The sequence below is a fragment of the Pristis pectinata genome, chromosome 21, assembly GCF_009764475.1.
Source record: "Pristis pectinata isolate sPriPec2 chromosome 21, sPriPec2.1.pri, whole genome shotgun sequence".
Taxonomy (NCBI): Eukaryota; Metazoa; Chordata; class Chondrichthyes; order Rhinopristiformes; family Pristidae; genus Pristis; species Pristis pectinata.
Window position 1 is genome coordinate 4,559,839 of NC_067425.1, and position 19,540 is coordinate 4,579,378.

Sequence of the window (19,540 nt, forward strand, 5' to 3'; positions counted from 1 at the left end):
TTATAAGAATTTCCCATACTGTCATAAGCAGTTTGATTTTCCTTATTATTCTCAAATGGATATGGAACAGCATTTGACAGTATATCCTCTTTAAAACTTATTGATGTATTAGTATCTGCCTGCAACAGAGACTCAAACTGTAAGGAACTTATTTCCGTTTCTTGCTGTCTCTGTATAACAGAGTTACACTGCATTTTTTTGTATTCATCATCCTGCATCAATTCTCTGACTGGAAAATGCAACTGAATGGGTGCTGAAGTCGGGGGCTTTTTATTGAAACACTGCATGATGGATCCTGATACTTTTCTTGAGCCATCATTTTTCATTTTGATACTAGAATTTTTGAAGAGCGGGGTCTTGGTAATATTGCTTGCAAAAGAATTCTCTCTCGCGTTAACTGTTACACATGCAAAAATAAGAAAGAAAAATAAAAATGTCAATGCAGTATAACTTTAAGCCAACTATTTATACAAATATTACTTCCTAACCATGCAAAATATACTGTGAAAAATGAAATAAAAACAATAAAAAATTTTATTTTCAGCACAGGCATAATTCATGTACTCAAATTACAATTGCTGGTAAAGAATATTGTAGAGCAAACTCAGAAGTGCCTAGTAATCACCAATGGAGTATTAAAGTCCAAGTACAGCCATTGCTGAAAAGTAATTTATGAGATTTTGAGTCTCACACTATAGAAAGGATATATTAAAGTAAAAGACAATGTACAGTACACTTTGAAGATATGAGGACTGACAAGATAAAAGGTGTGCAGACAGTTTGAACTTGATTTCATAGAACAAGGTTAAGAACTTTAAAAGAGCTTTCAAAATTATGACAGATTTTGGAAAGGTAAATATGAGTCATTATTTCTATAGCTCAGTGAATTTGGACATCAATTCAAAATTAGCACATGAATCATTAAGGCTTATTAAAATTTGGAATGCATTACAATAAAGTACTGGAAATCAGTCAATGCAGATTTGAAGAAGGAACACACACAAAAATAACATATTTATAAGAATGGGGAAATGAGCAGGAAATGGCATTAGAATTGATGGGCCCACTGAGAAAGTCAGCGAGCAATATACTTGATGGCTTTATAGCTTTTCTTTATACCAACATTTTGATGAGCCCAATCAAATATAGTTCAGAACAGTGAGCCAGAACACATGTGAAGCACTTGGTAAGTGGTTGAGTGTTTCACATCTGGTGGGTGGGGAAAAGAAATCTAATAGAACTAAGACCACAAGAATTCTAATAGTTGCTAACCAACTGGAGAACAATTCTACCAATGTGCGTACAACCCATATCTTGCCTTGATCTACAAGAACATGAGGCACTGAGAGGCAGGAAAGATCTTATAAATTAAAAACAAAACATTGATGGAGATGGCTGATAGTAAGTTTCTGATTTTATGTATTTCAGTGCACAAGCATTTTAAAATCAATCAGAAAATAGTTTAGTACAGATGACCTTGCATCTCACTAGTCACATGCAATGTCCTCCAGTGGTCAGCATGAAGTGATTTGCAACATAGGTTTCTTCAAGCTGAAATGAATACCATTTCATAACTGACAGATTGATTCAAGAAAGAGAAAAACAAGTCTTATGTCCCATTTTTCAACAACAACAATTTCACAGCTAAAATTAATTCAAAATCAAAATTTCATTTAGTGAAGTGGAGGATCAAAATCTCAAATTAATGATGAAAAGTTTCTTCAATGAAGCTGGGGACTAACTTACATTGTCAGAGCAATGGAGAAATATTTTTCTCTCTCTCAAATTATAATTAATTGCCAAATGGAAGATAGCATTTTAGTGAAGGTAAAGTACTATTGTTGTGCCTCAGCTAAAGTAAACATAGAACCAAGCTACTCATGTTAAAACCTCTATACTGCTTTTGTAGGTGATAATAACCCATTAATTTTCCACAAGAAATAAATAGTATTTATTAGTTACTAACCTGGACCTCCTGTGATGCTCACTTTGCTGGTATTACAGAAGGGAGGTGTAGGAATGGCATTGGGACTATTCTTCTGGTTAACCATGCAGGCCTTGGGTTGGGTGCACTTCAGAATATTATTTTCAAACAAGGCTTGTTGGCTGATGGTCTGTGTCTGATGATCTTTGTTCTTATCCTCTGCAGGCTTTGGAAAATCTTCATTTGAACATCCAGTTGTAATAGTTGGCATTCTACTGAGGATCTTGGGTAAATCATTAACACTCTTCTGTTGAGCATTGGAAAACATGAGCAATGAATCCAGAGCACAGTTGAAGTTTGGATGGTGTTGGACTTGCCGACGGATCCATTTTGACAGCCCTATAATTAAACACATGTTAGATAAATGAAAATTAAAAGAATGAAGAAAATCTAAAATGGAGAACAAACATTCAAGAAAATGGGATTTAAATTTTGTGTGATGGAATTCTTTAAGTGAGTCAAAGAAATGATCTAAACAGAAGTTGGGCAGGGGGAATCCGGTTTTGACTAAATGATTCAATTTTAACTATGCTCCCAAAATTAATGCTTTTCTTTCTCTTCAACAACAGCATTTTGATATTTATTTCCAAAATCCTAAAAAATGGAACAACTTAAAAAAAAAATGCTGTTTGCCCAACCAGTATTTTTGAGATTAATCTTCAGTTAATAATTAATACGTTTACTAAAAAATATAATTAGATTCACATCAAATACCATTCTTTATCTACTTCATTTCAAATCTCAATACTATTGCAACACCAAACTGTAATGTTGTAAAATATCTAAGTAATTAAATGAGTTTAAAAACATAGAACAGTACAGCACAGGAACAGGCCCTTCAGCTCACCATGTCTGTGCTGACTATAAAACCAATTTAAACTGCACATCTGCCTGCATTTAGTCTCTGTCCCTCAATTCCCTGCCCGATCATGTGTCTGTTTAAATGCTTCTTAAATGTTATCATATCTGCTTCCACCATTATAAAAATCCACAACAATACACAACCTTCTCTAGATAATAAAATAGTTCGGCAGTAATCAGTTCCTCTACAATTTTGATTGGTACCTTACATCTACTGACCGTGTTAATTTTTTATTGTTCATTTTGTGCTTTATTTACATTAGCAAGCATACTATTTTTGTGTGTCGAGAACTAAAAATCATTAAGGAAGTTTTTTCTTCTATTTTGCAAGTTATTTTCTCAGAACTGGTGCCGTTTTGTCATGACTCCACATGTAAAATCACTAAGTCTCAGCTCAGCATTTACTTTAAGCAGCACATCCATGTTTAGGCAATCCCCACAAAGAGCTTGTAAAAGACAATAAACCAACAATTATTTCAGTGGATGTTTTCAAATAAATACTTCCATAGTTCAAAAGATGAATAGCAATGCCTTGGTTACTTATTGAAATGCTGTCTGTTTTTGGATTGGCTCCAGTAAGTAGATGGTCAACTATATTGTCAGTGAAGTTGACTAGGCATAATAAAGTTTCAGTATTTAGTGAGTCAAACTATTGTATTTCAGTCTCAAGGCACTTTCTTTGAGATCACTAACCAGATTTATGCATCAGGGCTTTGTATATCATCATTCCCATATTTGATAAACTTGGCAAACAAAATGTAAAAATCTTGAAATGCTACTTTGCAAAATTCCAGCTCTGCCCCTCAATATTCCTACTCTCTCTCTCAAAAAGTAGATATAAAAGATAAAGTTAGTCAAAAGTGAGAAATGGACTCATATAACTAGCAAAGGTCTTGCTAAAGCTCAGTAGTGATAAACCAAACAATATTTTACACTGAGATGGACACATTGAAAAGTGAATAATTTGTTCTATTACTTTGTTTTGAATAAAGCTCTACAGCTTTCTAGGGCATAGAATTCCAAAGGTTCCTCATCTCAGTCCTAAATGGCTTACTCTTTAGTCTGAAACTGTGGCCCCTTGTGCTGACTCCTAAACCAGATGAAGTCTCTTCCCTTTATCTAGTCTCTTAAGCCCTTTAAGAATTTTGTGAGTTTTGATGAAATCAAAATACAGTCCTAGTCTACTCAATCTCTCCACATGTGACAAACCCACTATCCCTGGAACAAATCTAGTGAATCTTTGCTGGACTTCTTCAATGGCAAGTATATCCTTTCTTTAGTAACACAATAATCCAGTTGTGGTCTCACCAAGTCCCTATACAATTGTGATGTAACTTCCTTATTCCTGTATTCAAATACCAATCCCCTCGGTATCCCACAGGTAGCTGCAGCCTGCCAACCTGAGATTTATTCTCACTCTTTGCTTTCTGATTGATAACCAATTCTCAATCCATGTCAGTATATTATCCCAAATTCCATGTGCCTTGCTGACTGACCTCCAACATGGGACCTCATCAAAAGCCTTTCAAAAAATCCAAATGCATCACATTCACATTTTCCCTTATCCATTCTATTTGTCACATCCTCAAAAAACTACTGCAATTATTCAAACATGATTTTCTTTTCATAAATCCATGTTAACTCTGTTCAATCCCATTATAATTTTCAAGATGTTCTGTTATTTTATCTTTCAAAATAGATTCCAGCAATTTCCCTACCATTGACATTAAGCTAACAGGTAGATAGTTCCCCGTTTTCTCTCTCCCTCTTTTCCTAAACAGCAGGGTCATTCAATGCACAGGAATAATTCCAGAAGCTGATAACCAGAATATTCACCATCTCTAAAGCCATGTCTTTCAAAACTCTGCGATGTAGACCATAAGGGATTTGTGGCTCTGACATCAACCATTATGAAGTGCTTCGAGAGGCTGGTCATGGTTCCCAAATGTTTCTCCACTGATACCTGCTCAATCTGGCCTGGCCCAAGTCTAGCAATAATGTCAGGGGAGGAGAATAGCTGTGAACGACGAGGTAAGTGTTTGCATTTTTAAACTGTTTATTTGAGTACTTTTAAGTGTTTTAACATTTTAATTCACTCACAGGTTGTGGACATCGCTGGCAAATGGCATTTACTGTGCATTCCTAATCTGTCTGTGAACTGACTGGCTTGTTGGACTACTTCAGTGTGCAATTAGTAGACTACCACACTGCAGTCACATATGGGTTAGACCAGGTTCCTTCCCTTGAGGACATCAGTGAACTAGGTGAGTTTTTATGACCTTCTGATAGTCACATAGTTACTATTACTGTTATCAATATTTTATTCAAGGTTTACTTGAATTTAAATTCTCAAGTTGATGTTAGAACTTGAACTTGCATAGGAAACTCTAGATCAATTGACACATCCTCTTGTGACAGTCCAGTAACATAACCATTATTTAGATTTAGCTATTTTTAATTTTTTCTTAACATTTTTAAATGATATGTCAAACTTTTTCTTGCTTAATTTAAGAAATAAGATATCTTTATTAGTCACATATACATCGAAACACAGTGAAATGCATCTTTTGCATAGAGTGTTCTGGGGGCAGCCCGCAAGTGTCGCCACGCTTCCGGTGCCAACGTAGCATGTCCACAACTTCCTAACCTGCACGTCTTTGGAATGTGGGAGGAAACTGGAGCACCCGGAGGAAATCCATGCAGACACAGGGAGAACATACAAACTCCTTATAGACAGTGGCCGGAATTGAACCTGGTCACTGGCGTTGTAACAGCGTTAAGGTAACTGCTACACTATCTTGTGCTTTCATTAGTTTCTGAAGTTAAGAAGGGAAATCAAACAGAAAGGTGGGCAAGGTCTATCAAAAAATGTCAGCATTGACTGTAATGTGAGCGTTGACTGGTTGACAATACCAGTTCAAATAGAGTCGCAGACCAGCCATCAGTTGTGACAGGGTTTACATGCTATACTGGGCTACAAAATCAAAGCCGGGCAGCATAGTCAACAACAGTGCATCCCTTCCTGATGAGCATAATGCATTCTATGTACGTTTTCAACAGAAGGGGATTGGTTTGTCACCACCCACCCTGACAGCCTCCAATGCAACCGAACCCGTGGTCACTGTCGAGGACGTAAATCAGTTTTCCGGAGAGTGAATCTGAGGCCGTGTCTTCAGATATTGTGTTGATCACAGCTGGCGGGGTTATTTGCAGATATATTTAACTTCTCCCTGTTTCAATCTGGGGTTCCAACCTGTTTTAAGAAGACCACTATCATCCCAGTACCTAAGAAAAACAAGGTTACATGCCTTAATGGCTACCGATCGGTGGCTCCGACATCCACCATCATGAAGTGCTTTGAGATGCTGGACATGACATGCATCAACTCCAGCATCTCGGAAAACCTTGGCCCACTGCAATTCGCCTACCTCCGAATCAGGTCGACAGTGGATGCCATCTCCCTGGCCCTACACTCATCTCTGAAGCATCTGGGCAGTAAAGACACCTACGTTAGACTATTGTTTATTAACTACAGCTCCACCTTCAATACTATAATTCCAAGCAAACTCATCACCAAACTCCGAGACCTGGGACTCAACACCTTCCTCTGCAACCGGATCCTTGACTTCTTGACCAACAGACCACAATCAGTAAGGATAGGCAGCAACACCTCTGCCACAATTATCCCCAATACTGGTGCCCCACAAGGCTGCATCCTCAGCCCCCTATACTCCCTGTACACTCACAACTACGTGGCCAGATTCTGCTCTAACTCCATCTACTTTTTTGCAGATGACACCACCATAGTGGGCCGAATCTCAAATAACAATGAGTTGGAGTACAGGAAGGAGATAGAGAGTCTAGTGTCATGGTGTCATGACAACAACCTTTCCCTCCATGTCAGCAAAACAAAAGAGCTGGTCATTGACTTCGGGGGAGGGAGCGGTGCACATGTTCCTGTTTTCATCAGGTCGAGAAGGTTGAATGTCACCAATACCCTATCCTGGTTAAACCATGTAGATGCTATGGTCAAGAAAATACACCAGCTCCTCTACTTCCTCAGGAGGCTAAAGAATTTTGGCATGTCCCCCTTGACCCTCACCAATTTCTATTGATGCACCATAGAAAGCAATCTATCAGGATGCATCACGGCTTGGTATGGCAACTGCTCTGCCCGAGACTGCAAGAAACTGCAGAGAATTATGGACACAGCTCAGCACATCACGAGAACCTGCCTCCCCTCCATGGACTTGACACTTCTCACTGCCTCGGTAAAGCAGCCAACATAATCAGTGACCCTACCCACCCCAGATACTGTGTCTTCTCCCCCCTCTCATCGGGAAGAAGATACAAAAGCCTGAAAGCATGTACCACCTGGCTCAAGGATAGCTTCCATCTCGCTGTTATGAGACTATTCAATGGTCCCCTAGTATGATAAGATGGACTCTTGACCTCACAACCTACTTCGTTATGGCTTTGCACCTTATTGTTTGCCTGCACTGCACTTTCTCTGTAACTGTAACACTGTGTTCTACATTTTGTTGTTGTTTTCCCTTGTACTACCTCAATGCACGTTGTAATTAAATGACCTGTATGTATGGCATGCAAAACAAAGTTTTTCACTGTGACAATAATTAAACCAATTTACCAATTTATAGTCTACCAATCTGAAAAAAGCCTTTTTCATTCCTGGCCATTCATTAATTTTCTATCCATGTTAATGTGATACCCCCGACCTCAAATGCCTCTATTTTGTGTAACAATCTTTGGTGTGGTACCTTATCAAATACCTTTTAAATCTGCATATAACACATTCACTGATTCCCCTGAATCTATCTTCCAGTTATAGTCTGAAACTCTCCAAGATGTATGATAAAATTTTCCCTTCATGATTCTAAATGCCCTGCAACAACATCCTTAATATTAGTTTCTTGCACTTTTGCAACAATTGATGTCAGACTAACTGGTTTATAGTTAGTTACCCATTTCCTCTCTCCCGACTCCCAAGAATGACAGTGTTACATTTGCTACTAAGTGTTCCAGAATCTATGGAATTTTGGAAGATTATCAATGATGAATCTGGTTTCTCTGCAGCCACAACTTTTAGATCCCTGGATACAGGCTATCAGATCCAGAGAATTAGTTTGTTTTTAATCTATATAATTTCTGGTATTTTCTCTTTACTATTATTAATTACATTAACTTCAGACTACATTTCTGAAATGTTTAGTGTGGCTTCTATGGTGAAGAAAGATTTGTTTAGTGCCTCAGCCATTTCTTTATTTCTCGTTATAATTTCTCCTCTTTTGCCTCCAATGGATTCATATCTATTTTTGTTATCCTCTTCATTTTAACATAATTACAGGTGTTTATATGTTATTTTGAATATGTTACTTGCAAAACATTCCATCTTCCTTTTTATCATTTTTTTTGAGTTATCTATTGCTGGTTTCTAAAACTCTATATATGGTCAGGTTTAACATTTTGCATGGTATAATTATAAACCTCTTCATTTAATCTAATATCATTACCATTAAACTTTTCATTATGGAAGTTTTATTTCTCAAAGGAATGTACATAATTTTATAATTGAGAATTATGCAGTATTTCTTGAAACATTTGCTGTTGTTTTTCTACTGCTAAACCTTTTAATATAATTTCCCAATACACATAATCCAATTAAACTCTCATATAATTGTACATGGCTTTACTATTATTCAAAACCTAATTTCCAAAAGAATTGTGCCGCTCCTAAATGGAATATAAAGTTCTATCATATTCTCATTTTTTCTCCCTATAGAATGTCTTAGCATGAAATTACTAATTAAGCTTGTCTCGTTGCAGGACAAAGACTAAAACAGGTCTTGAAAATAAAAAAAACTGCAGATGCTGGAAGTCTGAAAGAAAAACAAAAAATGCTAGAAATATCAGCATGGCAGGCAGCATCTGTGGAAAGAGAAACTTTGATGGTTCTTAGTTCCCTGGTCCACTCTTCCAACTTCATCATCTGCAACTGCTGGAGATGCAATATCTGTCCTTTTACCTTGCTTCTTCCCACCATCCAGGGACCCAAGCAGTATATTCGTTGAAGAACTGATTCACCTGCACTTTTTCCAATCTAATGTATTGTATTCTGTGCTCACAATATGGTGTCCTTTACATTGGAAAAATTACCACTTTGAAGAACACTTCTGTTCAGTCTGCAAGAGTGACCCCGAATTTCCAGTTGCCTGTAACACTAATTCTCCATCCTACTCCCACTCTGGCCTGCCTGTTTTGATGAAATGGAACAGATGAACAGCACCTTGGTTTACCTCTCTCCACAGACACCATCTGATCTGCTGGGCACTTCCAGCATTTGCTTTTTGGCTTCAGGTTTCAGCAATAGCTCTGACTTGCATTTCACTGCTTTAATATCTCTCTGTGTTTTTGAGCTCTCTAACATCCTTCATTAATCTATTAACTGGACAGGTCCATCAACTATGGAATCATCTGGGCAACCGTGACCTCACCCTTTCAGAGATATTTCCTTTATCATCCTGAACTACACCTTCTCTGCAATTTAAAACTAACTTGCTTTCTGACTTTTCCAGTTCTGACAAAGGGTCTTCAACCTGAAATGTTGGTGCTGTTTCTCTTTCCATAGATGTGGCCTGATCTAGCATTTTCTGTTTTTATATAAAATAGCAATAACCAATTTTTCCATTCCTAATCCTGGGTACTAATGGAAATCATTTAACTAAAAGCTGGTGGAGTGTGTTTGTGCAATATTGGAATGCAGTCTGGGAGTTCAACCCACAATGGAGGGATGAAAATCTCTCTTAAGACAGAATTAAACAGGGGCAGGGTCTTAGTGTATGAACTTGCAAAATACAATTGGCCATTTTTCAGCAGTAATAGGCAGTTGACTCAGGCAGCCCTTAAAAATGGCTGGATAAGGATATGAAAGCAACACATTTTTGTATTAGGAGCACTCTTTTGAAGATGAATCCAAGGCATATTCTTGGAACAGAAAAGAGGCTTATTTTTACATTTTCTCCCAAGAAGGGGTGGAGGGTAAGTAGGAGCCCATCTCTTGCTGACTCTGTATCGCAACTTAGGAAATATATATGGCACAAGGGAATCTAAAAAAATGGAGAGAGGATAAAATGCAGGTAGAAAAGTGAAGTGGTAAGAACTATTTTGAAAATTGCTCAAACTCTTAATTGCCTCTTTGCATTTGGAGCAATTCCCATTATCTGTATTTTAAATGCATGGAATTCTCAAAGTCAAAACATTTCACTTGAGTGTACCCTCTAAAGATTTACAGGTGCTCATGTGCTCTATAAAATTTTACAAGTCAGCCACTCATGGGTACACTAGGAATAAATATTTTTTCTTAACCCTTAAAACATTACATCATTAGATCTGTTGTGTTACTCATAAGGAGCTCCTATTCATTTGGCAGAGAAAAAGGTTAATGTGGCACAGTCTTAGTATAACACACGTTACATAATGTTTTTTCAGCCAAATTCTGCTGCATTGGCAAGGAATAGCAGCATTACTTAAGAATCCGATGCAAATAAAATTTTTATGGTCTAGTCATATCTCAAGCAGCTGTTTCCCATTATTTTCAAAACTGAAATGCCAAAACAGAGCTATAGCACCATCCAGTGACAAATGGGAAGTAGTTTGACATTCTCAATCTTGTTGCAGTGCTTTAGAGCAAATCTGATCCAACAATTTTCATGATGAACAATGCTCCAGATTTTTATTTGCATATCAATTTAATATTTTTCCTCCTTTTAGATTCTTTCAATGTATACGGCTCTTCTGATTATGCCCTTGTATCATCTTTCCATGAGAATCTGAGTTGTACAGCACAGAAATTGGCCCTTCAGCCCAACTCGTCCATGCCAATCATGGTGCGTATCTACTGATGCACCATAGAAAGCATCCTATCTGGATGTATCACGGCTTGGTATGGCAACTGCTCTGCCCAGGACCGCAAGAAGCTGCAGAGAGTCGTGGACACAGCCCAGTGCATCACGGACACCAGCCTCCCCTCCTTGGACTCTGTCTTTACCTCTCGTTGTCTTGGTGTAGCAGCCAGCATAATCAAAGACCCCACCCACCTGGGACATTCTCTCTTCTCTCCTCTTCCATCAGGTAGAAGATACAGGAGCCTGAGGGCACGTACCACCAGACTTAAGGACAGCTACTACCCCACTGTGATAAGACTATTGAACGGTTCCCTTATACAATGAGATGGACTATGACCTCACAATCTACCTTGTTGTGACCGTGCACCTTATTGCACTGCACTTTCTCTGTAGCTGTGACACTTTACTCTGTACTGTTACTGTTTTTACCCGTACTACATCAAAGCACTTTGTACTAACTCAATATAACTGCACTATGTAATGAATTGACCTGTACGATCAGTTTGTAAGACAAGCTTTTCACTGTACCTCGGTACAAGTGACAATAATAAACCAATACCAATACACTAGGCCGATTTTCCTGCATTAGGCCCATGTTGTATCCAAGTACCTGTCCAAATGCCTTTAAAACATTATAATTGGATCTACCTCTACTACTTCCTCTGGTAGCTCGTTCCATGTGGAAAAACACCTTTAAATTTCTCCTCTCTAACATGAAACCTATTTCCTCTAGCTTTAGACTCCCCCACACTAGGAAAAATACTACCTACCCTATCTATACCCTGCATGATTTTATAAACCTCTAAGTTCATCCCTCAGCCTCCTGCATTCCTGTGAGAATAACCACAGCCTATCCAATCTCTCCTTATAAGTGAAGCCTCCATTCCAGCAGCATCTTGGTGAATCTCTTTGGCATTCTGTCTATTGCTACCGCATTCTTCCTGTAGTGTGGTGATGAGAACTTCATACAATACTCCAAGTGCCGGCTGACCAAAGTTTTGTACAGCTGCAGCATGACATCCCAACTCTTATACTCAATGCCTAGGCCTGTGAAGGCAAGTATGTTGAATACCTCCTTCAATATCCACCTCTGTCACCATTTACAGGGAGCTATGAACTTGCTTCGTCTGTACATCTACATTCCTGAGGTCCCTGCCATTTACTGTACATGCACTGTTTGTGTTTGACCACCCAAAATGCATTACCCCACACTTGTCTGGATTAAATTCCATCTGCCATCACTCTGCCCAACTTTCCAACTGACCTATGCCCATCTGTATCCTTTCACAACCTTCTTCACTATCTACGACACCACCAAGTTTTGAGTCATCAGCAAACTTACAAATCAGTCTACCTACATTTCCATCCAAGTCATTTATATATCTGACAAATAACAATGGTCCAGCACCAATCGCTGTAGTACACCACTGGTCACAGACTTCCAGTCAGAAAAACACCCCTCGACCACTACCCTCTGCCTCCTATCACTGAGCCAATTTTGGATCCAGTTTGTCAACACATCTTGGATCCCATGTGCCCTGGCCTTCTGGGCCAGCCTACCGTGTGGGACTTTAGATCATCCACATCACTTTAGATCAAATATCTACAGCTATCTTATGAATGTATTAATATGAATTAATTAGCATACCTTAGTGGTCCCTTACCTGTTATATATTTTTTGTTATTACTTCTAAATCGGTCATCAACCAGGATCAGTGCTCCCCAGTCAGTCTTATGTCGAATGCATCTATATGAGTAAATAAAGTTACATTCTGCTATCAGTTGTTTTCCAATCCAACTATTATCCATACCAAAGAACATTTTCAGCTTTAAAAATAAATATTTTCTGTATATTTGTGATGGTGAATACCCTAAAGAACACTCTAACCTCAGAGTTCTACAGAAGTTGCAGCATATATATTTTATACTCCTTTATAAGGAGATGAAAACAAGGCAAGGGTGACAAAAGTAACAACATATTAGGGATGTGAGTATATGGTGATATCCATGGAACCTAAGGAACCATAGAGGGAGACGATGGAACTGTAGAACAGGACTCTGGAAAGGATAGTCTACAGGGTTTCTTAGAATCCTTCAAGATGGAGATAAGATGTCCTTCTAGAAAATGTGTTATCACATAAGGAAACTATAAATATGTTATCCTGGAAAATAATACATGTAATTGCAGTCACCCAACTGATCACAAATGACCAAGAAGACACGTTTGATAGGTGGCTCCCGAACTGTTCTTACTGTGGCATTGTTTGGGACTTACCTTTGGGAGATCAACAAGATTTTCACTGACAAACTGTGTTACGAGATCATTACCTGATGAATAAAAAATAAACCCTACATCGCAGGGTAGGTTCAACAGAGACACAAGAGACTGCTGATGCTGGAATCTGGAGCAAAAAATAAGCTACTGGAGGAATTTAGAGGGTCAGGCAGCATTGTGTAGGGAAATGGACAGTCAATGTCTTGGGTTGAGAACCTTCAGCTGGACCCACTAAACATCAACTGCCCATTTCCCTCCACAGATGCTGTTTAACCCACTGAGTTTTTCCATTAGCTTGTATTTTGCTACGAGTTCAACAGGACTCCTGGAAAAAGCTTCAATGGGGATTTGCACTGGAAAACACACTTTTTGAGAAATCAATAGGACCAATACCTTGAAGGAAAATGCAGGCCTTGATAAAGATATCTTTATTAGTCACATGTGCATGAAAACACACAGTGAAATGCAATTTGTATGCCGAGTGTTCTGGGGGCAGCCCACAAGGGTCGCCATGCTTCCGACACCAACATAGCACGCCCACAACTTCCTAACCCGTACATCTTTAAAATGTGGGAGGAAACCCACGCAGGCACGGGGAGAATGTACAAACTCCTTACAGACAGTGGCTGGAATTGAACACGGGTTGCTGGCGCTGTAATAGCATTATGCTAACTGCTGCCCTTTACTAAAGCATAATTCTTGTAGAACTGTCCCTACAGAAGGGCTCCAATTAGCCAAATAAGAGCAAAGTATATATTGCTGATTACAACTCTGTTAAGATGCAATAAGACATATAGAGGATAAAAAAATTGGAACAAACATTTTACAAGATATGGTCAGAAATATTTGAAATGTAACAAATTTAACTAAAACAAAAGTAATTTTTTTTGTGGCTAAGGCACTTAAGAAAACATTCTCAAAGGCCCTTGCAACTTGAATTTACTAAAACTTTCAATTTAATACAAGTTAGTAACATTTTGTCCTTTTGATTCACTATTAATCCCACAACTGTATTTCACTGGATGATTTCATAACAGTGTACTACCTCAAAGAATGTGGAAAACAAGCTGATCGGAAAGCCTCCTAATAGAGCTAACATTTCATGGGTACTCTCAACAATCAATAGATGCAGCAGTGCAAAGCATTAAAAAAAATCACCTCTGGAACTTGCAATCCAAAGTGATTTATTGAAAAGTATTCAATCAGATGAACACTGCAGTTTAAGGGATTTGACACTGGAAGATTGCAGTATCCAGTATAGTGATTCCAGCTTCTGTGAATGAATTTGTAAATTACACAAGTACCCAAGTAATTTAGCAACTCCACAAATTTTGTTTTGTGGTGCGTTGGTTCAAAAGATTTCTATTCAAACGTTGGACATATTTGAATTCTAGCACCCCGATCAATCAAAAGACATTCCCACTAGTACCCATGATATGCAGTCCTATTTCCTTCCGTATATTAGGACCTTACGCATGTAAATTTGTCCATAAGGCCTGCATTTTCCTTCAAGTTATTGGTCTACAAAGTTCCTCACCTGGACTTTGAAGTCAACTCTCCTCCCCCAACATTATTTGCTCCTTCCATAAATCCTAGCTAATTCAAGAATTTCTTGACTTAACCATGAACTCTTACCTTCCCAGGGCTTGATTCAATGCTCGAAATGCCTGAATCTCATACCACTGACTTCCAGGAAGCAGACCACGTGTCCTTGAATGCTGGTCGTTATATTTCCGTTTTAATTCTACCTGAAGAGGAACAATAGACCCAGTTCAAATAGTTATGTCTTAAAAGTGCTAAATTGTGTAATATAGTAATGATGCAGGTTGAAGAACCCAACAATAAAAATCCTACTGAAGGCACTCAGCAGGCTAGGCACCACCCATTGAGATGACAAGTCAGTCAACATTCCGCAAAGCATTTATGTAAATTGGCTTCTCTTGGTCACTATGCTTATCCAGACAGTCTCTCCATTCTTCCCCCTTTCTCTACAACTTAAGATGTGCTTGTTTTCTTGTGCTTTCGGTCGGATGAGAGGTCGTTGACCTGAAAGGGTAACTGTTTCTCTTCACACAAATGCTACCTGACTTGCTGAGCATTGCTAGCATTTCCTGCAATTATTTCCGCTGTAGAACCCTTCCTGAAAATCAGTTGTGAATTGTATTTTTTGGACAAATGCTACCTGACCTGCTGAGTGCCTCTGAGAGTTTCAGTTTACCTTACATATTTCCAGCTTCTGTAGTATTTTGCTATACCAAATGTTTGCAAGAAATATTTTTACAAACCAAATATCTCAATAACAATTTGCACTTACACAGCACCTTTCAATCTATAAAAGGGCCCCAAGGCACTTCACAGAGACACATAGTGAGAATTGGGCACTGAGCCAAGGCAGCAGAAAGCTTGGCAGATGTTGTAGGTTTTAAGAAAAATCTAAAAGGAGACTAGAGAAACAGGCAAACATGACTGGGTATAAACAAAAGGATGTGAGATTTAAACTGGAACTGTTGGAGGAGCAGGAGCTAAGGCTGGTCAGCAAGAACGAGGAAGGAAGGATGGATTAGTGACTCTCACGCGAAACAGATAGAGGCACCAGAGTGTGGATGAGTTGTATCATTCCAAGGAAGGAGGAAAAGTTGCCTTGAAGAACACTTAAGTAGTCAAATCTGGAGATAAAATGGTAACAAAGAGAGTTTCAACAGCTGGTGGCTGAGGTGGGGTGAAGGTAGGCTATGTTTTCAAAGTGGTATAGGTGGTCTAAGGATATGAGATTGGAAACTCAGCTCAGAATTGAATGGTTTTGTTCTGCCAGAGACAGGCAGCTGGAAATGATGGCAAGGCTGTGAAATTTGGGTTTTACCAAAGTTAGAGATATGATTTATCCAACAACATGAAGGTAGCAGACATTTAGAGTTGTGCTGTAGAGGCAGAGCTGGGTGTGTATTTATGTGGAAGCTGATCTTATCCATCTACCAATAATGTTGCCAAGGAACTGCTTGCAGGATGAGGAAACAGTAACACAGTAAAATTCACTACAGAGCATTATGAAATATAATATCCTGCTGAGCCACTGGTGGGATTTGGAAGGGTAGATTACTAGTAACTCAGAGGCATGGATTAATAATCCAGAAATATAAATTCAAATCTCACAAAAGCAATTGTGATATGTAAACTCAATTCCACAAAATAAGAAATTTAACAACAGCAATGGTAACGATGAAATCAAAGGGCTGTTCTTAAAACCTCATCTAGACTACTATTGTTCTTTAGATAAGGGAACAATGTCTATACACTAAGACACTAGACCAACAAAAAAAGATGATAAATGGTCTGTGAAATGGTTAGCGAGCCATTCAGTTTAAAAGCAAATGGATTTGGGCAATAAATTCTAGACTTTTGAGTGATGCCTGCAAACCAAATAACTAAAAAAGAGATGCTAGGGCAATTGACAGCTTGGGATCAAAGAGCAAGATTTGTAGTGCAATATCAAAGCAGAAAGGTAGAGAGTCAAGGACAGAATCCATGCATGGAGGATTGGCAGCTGAAAAAGTGACCTCTGACCGTGAAGCAATTGTATTTAGAGACTAGAATTAGAGGTTCAGGGATACCTCAGAAATTATACGAGTGGTGGAGATTATAGATACAGGGAGGAGTGTGTCTATGGCGAGACTGAAAACAAGGGTGGGAACCCTAAATCCAAAGGACTGCAATGCCAGTTTAGCAAGTAAAGGGATAATTAGTGAAAAGGAGCTGGAGAGAATTAAGAGTTGGTGTCAGCAGAGTTTTGGATCACCTTGTTTGTAGTGTGTAAAATGAGGGAGGCCTGTCAATATTGCATTGGAATAGTCAAGCTTGGAGGTAACAAAATCACAGCTCAGGATTGCAGCAGCAGATGGGAGTGGAATCAGGTGATTTTGGGAAGGTGGAAGTCATAATGGTGAGTATTTGTATTCAGAGCTCCTTGCAGAGTCAAATGTGACAAAAAAGTTGTAACCAATCCAGTTCCGTTTTAGACAACTGCTATGAAGGGAGCTAGAGAATGCAGAATGACTTTGACCTTCCTATTGTAATATGGAAAGAAATTTCTGTTCATCTAGTATTAATGTGTAAGAAGCAGCCTGACAATTTACATACATTCAAGAAAGACAGTAGTGAGGTTAATGTCGTCATTAACATGTAGAAGGGGATGCCTTGCTTTTGGATCATGTTGCTGAGGGGCAAAAAATATAGACGAGAAATAGAAGGGAATGTTACGGACTCAGTGAAAGTCCCTTTAAGATAGAGAGTGTGTGTGTATGTGTGTGTGGGGCGTGCTTACGTCAATAGAAGATAAAGGACGTAATGACGTTGTTGAAGAAGTCAGAAGGAGGAGAAGAAGAAGAAGAGAGAGAAGGGAGAGAGACACCAGCCTGCTTGTTTTCTCTATCGATGGATGAGAAACAATAACTGTGTTTGCCACTGAAATCCATGTATGGAAGTTGGAAGTAATCCGGTGGAGTTCACTTTGTTGCTGACCTGTAGAAGGAAACAGGTATTTGTGTGTGGACGACCACGATTCGGATGCTTTTCGGGGTGAGGCAGTCACTACCGAGTAAACACTGGAGTGTCGTTTGGGTTCCATCGTGGAACATTTGGATTTCGTATTTACTCTCGTTATGTTTCCCTACGTCTATGTCTTATCTTCAGACAACGGTGGTTGTTGAAGAAGCCCTTGCTCATGTTTCACCTTATGGCTTGTGGAACTGAACTTTAAGAACCATTCCGGAACTGGGAGTTTTGGACTTTGCCACACACACACACACGAAGAGTTTAGTTTTGGGGTTAACGTTCGAGGTTTAACATTTTTGAATTCTAACATACTAACATTTTTACTTTTATTTTACGTATTATCATAAGTAGTGATTAATAAAATAGTTTTTAACACTGAATCATGCTCAGTGTGTTTCTTTTGTTGCTGGTTCGTGACAGGAACCAAAGGAGTTCACTGGGTGATAACAGAGATGATGGTCTGGGCACAAGAAGAAAAACAATTGCTTGTGATTCTTCAGTTAAAAGTGGACAAGGATAAATACAGGCAGTCCCCAAGTTACATAAGATTATGTTCCCGAGAACTGTCCATTAGCTGATTTCTTCCTAAGTCAGAAATGTCCATTTTTTATAGCTACCTGTATTGCATTGCTCTACATACACTTGCTACAATTCTTTCATTTCATTGGATAATCACCCTAACACTGCCCATAATTAAATTAATGGAATATATACAGTCATTAATGAATACCATGAAATATTTTATTTTTATCACTAACTTGAAAAATGCTTTAAAGATGTATGGGAGAATTTGTGTAAAGTCTAATTTCTGTAAGTTAGATCATTTGTAACCCAGGGAGCCCCTGTACTTGGCAAACTCCAAAAGTAATCATCACGGAACAGCAAGAGAAAACTTTGCCATAGTTGCCAAGGTAGTATTACAAGTAATTAAATCACACATATTAGGTGTAAATGACATACATGTACATGTGCATGTATATGAATAAAAACAATATTCAATTGTCATGTTAGGAAATAATTGCATAACAGTTTCTAGCCTGACTTTCCAAATGATAATGTTTTTGAATGTTTATTTTTACAGCTGCACAAAGAAACATTATCCACTTTGAAGATTGAAAGGATGCCAAAAGAACATGTGTGTTCAAATTTAATTATTTGATGTGCAGAAATGTACAAAAAGTCAAACTATTAACGTCATTGTATAAAGAACAGAAATTTCTCATCATAAACCAAAAAAATAAACATGATTGCAAAAGTTTACACATTGCATAAACTTCAAATCTAGTAACATAAAAAACAGAGGATTCATATTTGATGAAAAAAATCCACTGGATTTAAAAGTTCTTTCTCTTCTCAGTGCTTTAGATGATATCGCTGAAAAAGTTGCAATACCAGGTGGCTGAACCTCAAAGATTATATCACAGTTAGTGGGTACAGTGATGGTGCAGCAGTTAAATTACTGGACCAGTAATTCTGGGGCCTAGGTTAACAATCCAAAGAACTGAATTTCAGGGCAGAGTTGAATTCAGCTACTAATCTGAAATTTGGGGAAATAAACAATAACTAGTGCTAGTAATGATAATCACAAAAACTACCAGATAGTTGTAAAAACCCCATCTGGTTCTCTAATGCCCTTGAGACAAGGAAATCCTTACCTTGTCTGGTCTAAATGTGGACCCAGTTCCACTGTTTAAATACCCTCCAAAATGCCCTAAGCAAGCCACAAGGACAGCCTCTCAAGGGGCAAGTAGGGGCAGGCAATAAATGCTGGCCTTGCCAGTGATGCCCAAATCCCAAAGAATGACTGAATAAAAATGAAAAATGATATATTGCATTAATTTTTTAAAAAATATTATTTCCTTCCCTTGAAAGCTACTCGACATGCAATGGATTTCTCAACATTTGACTGAATAATTATATAATCTTAATGCTTAAATGGCTTATAGGGAC

General features: G+C 38.4%; 1 protein-coding gene across 1 annotated transcript in view; it reads right to left on the bottom strand.

Moving 5' to 3' along the window:
• Nucleotides 1-19,540, bottom strand: part of brip1 (BRCA1 interacting helicase 1) — a 394,954-nt gene that overhangs the window by 184,296 nt on the left and 191,118 nt on the right. Inside the window, exons 17-19 of the mRNA XM_052035938.1 lie at nucleotides 14,678-14,790; nucleotides 12,432-12,514; nucleotides 1,967-2,323 (exon numbers count right to left, since the gene is read on the bottom strand). Of these exons, the coding sequence (XP_051891898.1) occupies nucleotides 1,967-2,323; nucleotides 12,432-12,514; nucleotides 14,678-14,790 (553 nt within the window). The remainder of the gene's footprint in view (nucleotides 1-1,966; nucleotides 2,324-12,431; nucleotides 12,515-14,677; nucleotides 14,791-19,540) is intronic.